Consider the following 8792-nt stretch of genomic DNA (forward strand, 5'->3'; position numbering starts at 1 on the left):
TGTCACCGCCCCACAGGAGCCTACTGCCTCTCCGTGTCTGATTTCGACAACGCCAAGGGCCTCAACGTGAAGCACTACAAGATCCGCAAGCTGGACAGCGGCGGCTTCTACATCACCTCCCGCACCCAGTTCAACAGTCTGCAGCAGCTGGTGGCCTACTACTCCAGTGAGGGCCAGGCGGGCAGGCGCTGGGCTGGGGGCTCCACCTTCCACGCAGGGTCTGGGGGTGGGGGTGGTGCTTTGGGGCCAAGAAGGCCACGGAGCTTCTATAATCCTGAGAGTGTGGGGCTCCTTCTCCCCACCCCGCCCCTCCTTTTTCTTTCTTCCTCCCCCTCCGCTCCTCCTCCTTTTTTTTCCTCCTCTTTCCTCCCCATCCCCTCCCCCCACCATGCCCACCCTCCTCTTTTCTCCTCCTTTGCAGCTGGCTGGGGAGGGGGACGCTGCCTAGAGGGGAGCAGGGCAGGGAGGGGGCTTAGGCTGGTGTTGGTTCTCTCTGCAGCCCTAAGACCGGTCTGAACCGGTTACTGGGAGAGGAGGTGGTGGCTAGCCAGGGCTGCCGCTGAGGGAGGGAGCGCGGGAGGCAGGTGAGGGAGCCAGGGCGAGGGATCCCAGTATGTGTACACACACACACACACACACGCACGCACACGCACGCACACACGCACACACAGGTGCAGGTCGTGGGGGCGGGCATACGTGCTGTATCTAGACCTTCAGGACTTCCCTGGGGGCCCTGAAGGTCAAGGGTCAGTGTGTCCTCATATGGGCGGGTCTCTGTGAGTCCCCACGTGGCTGTGGCCGTGGCCTCCATGTGCAGGTATGGCCTATCTCGAGAACACCAGTGACTCCCCATCCCGGGCCACCTCCTTCTCTGTCCACTGGGCCTCCTGACACCCTCCCCCACCTGGCACCCCTCTGCCTCCTTGGCTGTCATTGCACGGTTCATTCTGAACACTGGTCCTGACAGCAAAACCTTCCCGAGGTTACCTGGGAATCTCAGGATAAAGACCCCCACGTGGCTTCTGAGGCTGTGGGTGCTCTAGGCCTGGCCGGCCTCCCTGCCTTCCCCAGGGCCCCTTGCTCCCATTCACTCCTTTGCAGCCCCTCCGGCCTCCTTCCTGTTCGTGCAAACTAGAGGCTTGTTCCTCTCTCGGGGCCTTAGCACGTGCACGAGGGGGTGTGCCCTCTGCTTGGAGTGGCCCCTAGTCAACCACTCACTTGCCTGCAGCTCCAAGCTCAGGTGCCACTTCCTCCAGGAAGCCTTCCAAGACTCCACCCAGCCCACCTGCTGTTGCACACACGGCTTTCCTCCATCGCACTTGTGGCCCTGGGAGATGATGAAGGGAAGCTGGGCTCCTCCTTCACTGGGAGCTCCCTGAGGGCAGGATTCCCCTGGACTTGTCCCCCACTGTGTCCTTGGTGCTCACTGAGGTGACCACCCCTTAAAGTCTGATTAATGAATAAGTGAATAACTCTGGGAGCAGAAGTGCGAGGCAGTGTGAGGGGATGGTGACACCCAGGTGTGGATGCTTGGCCTCGAGGGCAGCCCACGTGTGCCCAGAGCCTGCGTGCATCCCCTGTGTATGTCACACACCGTGGGACAGAGAGGCCCCAAAGCAGATGCCTGGCCTGAACTCTACCTCCCTTCCTCTGTCTTCAGAACATGCTGACGGCCTGTGCCACCGCCTCACCACCGTGTGCCCCACGTCCAAGCCCCAGACTCAGGGCCTGGCCAAGGATGCCTGGGAGATCCCTCGGGAGTCCCTACGGCTGGAGGTCAAGCTGGGCCAGGGCTGTTTTGGAGAGGTGTGGATGGGTAAGACCTTGCCCCTGCCCCCCAGAAGAAGCCATGGTTCTCTTGGGAGGGGGGGGGGGCTTTGGTGTCCCCAGCAGAGAACCAGCCGGATGTCCATCCCACGGGACAGCTCGAGGCCCCCCTGCTTTACCACCACGAGTCTCTGTTGTCCCTACTGAACACTGGGCTCTCTTTTACATGTGGAGCTCCCCCATCCCTCTGCAGACCGTGGCACCTGTTTGCCAAGAGCTGCTCGCGGCTGGACATCACGATTCCCCGAAGACGCTGTGTGGTCTGGGCCAGCTGGCTCCACTCTGTGTCTGTCTTCCTCAGTGTGAAATGGGGGTGGGGATAAGAGAATCCACCGTGGGGTGTGAGTGAACGCTGCCCCCCGCCCCATGCATCCACACGTTAGCACTTAGCCATGGGAAGAGATGCCTCTGCTCACAGAGGGAGGGCTTGGAAGCCCAGGGTCTGGCATGTTCTGGGCCTGTTAACGCTCTCCTGTCTAACCCTGGAGAAATGGCAAACTGTCTTTTGAAAGCAAACACCATGAAGCCCTGACAAAACCCAGGCCGCCTTCTGCTGTCTGGTTCCTGCTGACGCGGAGGGATCGGGGAGGCTGGTGTGAGGTAGGCCTGATGCGTAGGAGCCTGTGGCTTCTGCCGTGGAATCACCGTGTGCCAGTCTCGTAAGCCACTGCATGCACTTGGCGTGCACTTGGCATCAATGTTCCTCCCTTTGGGGAAGAGCAGAGAGGGCTGCTGGGTGGAAGGCCCTACAGGGACCAAGGCCTGCAGGCTGGAGGTCAGGCCAAGTCAGGAAAGGGGAGGTGCTGGCTTTGAGCTGGGGAGAGGGGAGAGGGATGTTCCAGGGGCTGGAAAAATGCATTCCTGGCCCGTGTGTGTGGTAGCAGCAGGCCAACTCAGGGAGAGCCAGGTACAGATCCCCAGACTTCCTGTGCTGCAAGGACCCTAGAGCTAGGCCAGGGCCCCAGCCCTCGGGTGGAGGCCCAGAGACTGGGAGGAGTGGGTCTTGGGCCACTCATCAAAGCACCTTGGGTCCAGTTGGCACAAGAACTCGGATTCAACACGCTGGGCTAGCACACGGCTTCCCCTCAAGCCTCACAGTTTGAAAACCGTGATAATAATCAAATGACAAGTGTAGCTCTTATTTACGGAGCCCTCATGGCGGGCTGGGCCCAGTGCCTAGAATCTCACTTAATTCTCAAACAGCCCCCCAGGGAGACACTCTAACATCCAAATTTCCCAGGCAAGGAAACAGGCCCGGAGGAGGGAAAGGACCGCCCCATGGTCTCACGGCTATCGGGAGGCAGAGCTCGGAGTCAGACCCTGGCTGGTCTGACCTCTAAGCCCTCGTGGGCCTGGTCCAGGCCAGGCCTTACTTTTTGAGAGTGTGGCTCAAGACATGTTCTCCTTGTAGTGGCTTTGTTCTGAGGCCGGCTCTGCCTCCCCTCCCCAGCCCCATTCATGTGCTCACTCCCGACTCACCTTCCGCACGCTGCCTGGAAGGAACGTGGTCTCTCAGGAGACAGTGGTGGAGTTAGAGCCATGATCTTCCATCTGTCAGGCACGTGTGTGGCTTTTGGGGACACTTCCACTGACAGCAGCCCCAACAACAGCTCAGCGACTGCTGTTTCTTGATCGTGTACCAGAGACTCCTCTCATCCTTGTAATAGCCTCCTGTGGAGTGTCTCGCGGGCCTCGGCTGGACTGGTCACATGGCTAGGCAGGCCCCTCTGGGGCCCCATGGGATGGAATTAGGGATACCTTCACTGAGGCAGCCTGCTGCACCCCTTGCCCCCCATAGGGACCTGGAACGGAACCACCAGAGTGGCCATCAAAACCCTGAAGCCAGGCACGATGTCTCCAGAGGCCTTCCTGCAGGAGGCCCAGGTCATGAAGAAACTGAGGCACGAGAAGCTCGTGCAGCTGTACGCTGTGGTGTCCGAGGAGCCCATCTACATCGTCACGGAGTACATGAGCAAGGGTAAGGCCCGGGCGACCGGCACAAAGATGCATGGGGCAGCCCCTTGCCAGACGGAGCGGGGGGGGACACGCGCTTCCCATGCCCCCAGATCTAGGGTGTACGTTTTAAAAGGTGGAATGCAGTAGAACCAATTTCTCACGCCAATGGTTGCCTTTCTCATTTCATTTTGTTTTTTATGATTTCCCACAATGTACTTCGTCTCCTCCCCTTGGCTGGTTTTCCAACGCCACCTGCCGCTCTGCGGCTGAAAGAGAAGTCCTCCAGCCATCCAAGCTGGGCCACATCTAGGTCAAGGTCCTGGCTTGACCTGTACTTAATTTTTAAATTAATTCAATTGTTCAAAATTTGCCCTTTGGAGGCATAATTTACAAATGATAAAATACACCATGTTAAGGGTCCAGTTCCATGAGTTTTAACAAACGGACCCTCCAGGGATCCCTTACCATACTCGAGTTCCAGGAGCTCTCTGTTGCCGCGTGCAGACAGTGGCCTCCAGCCCTAGAGCCAGGCAATAACTCGTGCCCTCTGCCATCATAGGTTTGTTTATTCTAGAACTTCACCTTGCTATCTTTTATATCCGAGGTTTGTCCTTGTCCCATGTATCCGTAGTCTGTCCCTTTTTTAATTGCTGGGTAGTAATATCCGTGGTGGGGACGGACCACAGTTTCTGTTCTCCCGGAGACATTTGGTTGTTTCCTGTCCCGCTTTGCCTGCTGAGTGACAGATGCTGAGGGAAACTTTATTCAGAGGTGGGTTTGCCTGAAATGAGCGCTGCTTACACGGAGGCTGGCCTGCCCCTGGAGGACAGGATCCGGGAGTCCATGCTTCCTGGCTCTGGGAGGGCAGGGCGGGGGCTAGTTAGTGCTGCTTCCTCTCTGTCCAGGGAGCCTGCTGGACTTTCTCAAGGGGGAGACAGGCAAGTACCTGCGGCTGCCGCAGCTGGTGGACATGGCTGCTCAGGTGAGTCAGCCCCCCCCACCTCCCACAGCCTCAGTTCCGCTCACCTCTGCCGCTGCTGCCTCTTGAGCGCCCCCTCCAGGCGGCATGCTTTGACTGCCCGCCCAGCACCCCCCCAACCCCCCCCCCCCCCCCCCCCCCCCCCCCCCGCGCCGACCCACCACATTTATCCCTGGGCAAGGAAAGAGCCCTTCGCTGGGTATCAGAGGTCAGCAACATGCTGTGGGACCTCAGGCCTCAGTTTTCTTCTCTGTAAAGGTTACTCAGTCACTCAACAAACATGCGTTAGTACTTGCTTGCTGTAGGTGGTGCTCAACAGTCATTCCTTCATTAATCCTTCTCCCAATCAGGGGAGGTGGGGATGGCTGTCTCTCCATTTAACATGTGAAAACAGGCTCGGCGAGGGGACTGGGGACAGCAGACACGGCCTGGCACTCCTCTATATCTGTGGGGCCTCTGGGGCTTCTTTTTTACAGTTGCCCTGCTTCCAGGCTGGATCTTGTCCGTGTTTCCCCTTTGCCCTTGCCCTTTGTCCTGCATTTCCTCTTTCTGCCGCGCGCTGGTCCTGCCTCTTGTGCCAGCGGTGTTTATTGGAAGCTGACTTCCCTAGTCAGAAGACTGGGAAGGATAGGGTGACCCAGCGGGGTGGGGCGGGCAGGGGGGCGGGATGCAGGGGTGGGGATGGTCCCTGAGCTGGGCTTCTGGCGTTCTGCCTGCAGATCGCCTCAGGCATGGCCTATGTGGAACGGATGAACTACGTCCACCGGGACCTCCGTGCTGCCAACATCTTGGTTGGAGAGAACCTCGTGTGCAAAGTGGCTGACTTCGGGCTGGCTCGGCTCATCGAGGACAACGAATACACAGCCCGACAAGGTGCGCAGGGTCCGGGTCGGGGCCATCTGGCCTTCTCTGAGCCTGTTTCTGCATCTGTCCAGCAGGGGATGGAAGTGGTATCTCCTGGCAGCGCTGTCCCGAGGTTCTCCTGAGCCTCCCCTGACCTTTCTCCCTCCCGCAGGTGCCAAATTCCCCATCAAGTGGACGGCTCCAGAAGCGGCCCTCTACGGCCGGTTCACCATCAAGTCGGATGTGTGGTCCTTTGGGATCCTGCTGACGGAACTCACGACAAAGGGTCGGGTGCCCTACCCTGGTAAGAGGGCTCCCCGTGCCCTATCTTTGATCCCTGAATCCCCTCTGCCCTGGTGACCTTGGGCAAGCCATACCCTTTCCCAGGCCTGTTTCCTCATCTGTATAACAAAGAGGTTGAGCATCTGATCTTAGGAGCTCTCTGGTCGGGGCTCTCAGCCTCGGGGAGGGGAGTTACCCATGGTCACCCTCCCCCATCCTGGGCGAGAGGCCCTCTCTGTCGTCCTCATCCTCCTGCCCCTACCCGACTTTCCTCACTGGAGCCCGTCCCCTCACGCCTCCCCCCTCCCACAGGGATGGTCAACCGAGAGGTGCTGGACCAGGTTGAGCGGGGCTACCGGATGCCCTGCCCACCTGAGTGTCCCGAGTCCCTGCACGACCTCATGTGCCAGTGCTGGCGGAAGGAGCCGGAGGAACGGCCCACCTTCGAGTATCTGCAGGCCTTCCTGGAGGACTACTTCACGTCCACCGAGCCCCAGTACCAGCCCGGAGAGAACCTATAGGGGGGCAGGCTGCAGGGCCAGACGGGCTTTTCGGCTTGGATCCTGGGCTGGGGGGGCCCCTGATGTCAGGTCTTGCCTCCCCTCTGCCTGCCCACGTTGATCCCCTCTGTGGGGCTGACTCGCCAGTGATGAGGCCCCTCCCTCTTTTGTGGCACAGAAGGGTTTGGGACCCGGGGCAGCCCTGGGTACAGGGTCCAAGGCTGGCACGGTGACTGCGTCCAGGCTCCTGTGCCAGCCACCTGCATCCTTCCAGCCTTCCCTCGTGGGGCTCTGTGCAGCTCAGCGGGAGGAAGCGGGAGAAGGACAGGCTGAGGACACCTTTTCCCAGCCTCAGCCTGCTCCTCGCGTGGGCCCCTTCCCACTTCCATGTGCCCCCAGGTCTGCCTCCAGAGCTGGCCGAAGAGCCTTTCCAAAGAGGAGCGGCAGGCCCCGGCCCTCGGCCTGCCTGTCACCCTGCCCCTTGCCGTCCTTTTCAGAAACACCTGTTGGTGGAAGCTGCTGGGTCCAGACTCCTCTGCCGTGGCTCCCAGGCTGGGCAGCTGAAGTGTAGCTTGGCTTCATGCTGGTGGGGAGCATAGGCACCCCCCTCGAGTCCTGTTCTTAGACCCGAGGGACCCTTAGAGATCAACAATTCCTTGTCCTCACAGTACCCATAGGGAGACAGTCCAGAGAGGGGATGTGATTTGCCCAAAACCACAGAGCAGTTCAGGGTTGAGGTGGGTTTGGAACCCGGTGCTCCCTGTCTTCCTCAGGAACCAACAAGATTGTTCTTGGACAGACTGGGGCAGCCCAGGGGACCAGGGGCCCAAGGCTGCTGCCACCACCCGCCTAGCAGGCCTGTCGTGCAGGGAGGGAGTGGAGACAGACAGAGGGCGGAGCTAGGAAAGAGGGCTGTTGAGGCAGGAGTCAGGCAGCAGATGTCAATCAGAACGTGGGTGGATTTTCATCCTTGGAGCTAGCCAGCCATGAAAGAGAGTGAGCTCTCGGGATCTGGAGGCAATCAAACAGAAATAGAAGATCCAAGTGGTTGGGAGGCCGTGGCCTCAGGAGAGAACCCCTAGTCTTCCTTCCCCTGGTGTGTCCTGTGTCATTTCAATGCCTGACGCCTGCTCTCCTCCCTAAGGGGGGCACCCCATAACTCATGAGTAGGGAAAGGAGTGCCTAACGAGAGGGGGAGCATCTGCTGCCAGGCCCCAGACCTGGCTGTGGGACTGTGGGTGGCCCTTGCATCCTCTTTGGGCTGCAGTGTCTGTCTTCCTGGGAGGCTGTGGGCCCTGCACCTGCTCTTCTCCGGACCCCTGTGGCCTGGCATCAGCTGGTGAGCCCAGCCGGGGGCATCTAGAGGCGCACTGGCCCTCGCTTTGGTGTTTGGCCTTGGGGTATGTGGTGGCTTCTCCCTGGGCCTCAGTGTGCCCATCTTAAAAATGGGTGGCTGACGGTTTGTGGGCCTGCTGCCCAGGGCCCCTACGTACGTGTATGTGTGTTGTGTGTGTGCACGTGTGTGTTCCTCCATGTGTGTCCATATTTAACATGTAAAAACGCTCCCCTGCTCTGTTTCCCTGGACGTGTTGTGCCTCTCCCCCCCACAGCCCCCCCACCATAGCAATAACACCCCTGCTGCCGGGGGTTCTCGAGCCAGGCGGGCCCCGCCAGCAGGGAAGGAGGCCATGTGGGGCCTGCCCATGAAATTTCAACTTTTCCTTTCATCCATGTTTATGACGCAAGTCTGCTGTCTGTCCCGGTCAAATCTGGGCTCGCTTACCCCGGTGCATTCTCAAGCCCCCTTCCAGCTGCCCGGGGCCCTTTGTATAAGGTGTCCTAATACTGTTCTTCTTCTTCTTCTTTTTTTAAAAATAAACAGTGTTTTGTAGATTTCAGATGACTATGCAGAGGCCTAGGGGACCCCCCCCCAGCGCTGGGTGGGGCCTGGGGGTCCCACATTTCACGGCCCAGGCTTGGGGGGGGAGGGGGGATCCAGAATTGGTTGTAAATACTTTGCATATTGTCTGATTAAACACAAACAGACCTCAGAGTTTGACCAGTGGTTTATTGAGCATCTACCGTGTGCTGCAGAGTGAGCGGGACGGGATGTGAGGCCTGACTGTGGTCAGAGGAGCCTTTGTTCAGGCCCCACTGGTGGCTAGAGGACTCCAGGCCAGGGGGAGACACGATCAGGCTGGAGACAGCCACTTTGGAATGTGGCTGCTGTGTGTACGTATCTGCACCTGGCGGAAGGCTGGCTTTTGTGTGAGCCACGAAGCCAGGACTCCCAGAGCATGAGCAGTTCAGGTCGCAGATGTCCTGGGTGTGTGGTGGCAGTTAGCACCCTGGGGGCCTGGTGGGACGGTCGGGCCAGTGTGGGGTTGTGGGTGTGTTTAAGGGGT

General features: G+C 59.3%; 1 protein-coding gene across 5 annotated transcripts in view; it reads left to right on the forward strand.

Annotated features, from left to right (window-relative positions):
- The window catches only part of SRC (SRC proto-oncogene, non-receptor tyrosine kinase), a 50969-nt gene extending 42531 nt beyond the window's left edge, over positions 1–8438 (forward strand). For all 5 annotated transcript variants that reach the window (XM_082746308.1, XM_082746309.1, XM_082746306.1 and 2 more), the window contains 7 exons: positions 17–166; positions 1661–1816; positions 3626–3805; positions 4689–4765; positions 5482–5635; positions 5778–5909; positions 6200–8438. In XM_082746308.1, the coding sequence (XP_082602434.1) occupies positions 17–166; positions 1661–1816; positions 3626–3805; positions 4689–4765; positions 5482–5635; positions 5778–5909; positions 6200–6408 (1058 nt within the window). In that variant the 3' untranslated portion in view covers positions 6409–8438. The remainder of the gene's footprint in view (positions 1–16; positions 167–1660; positions 1817–3625; positions 3806–4688; positions 4766–5481; positions 5636–5777; positions 5910–6199) is intronic.
- The last annotated feature ends 354 nt before the right edge of the window (positions 8439–8792 follow it).

Source organism: Mustela nivalis, assembly GCF_964662115.1.
Source record: "Mustela nivalis genome assembly, chromosome: 8".
Taxonomy (NCBI): domain Eukaryota; kingdom Metazoa; phylum Chordata; class Mammalia; order Carnivora; family Mustelidae; genus Mustela; species Mustela nivalis.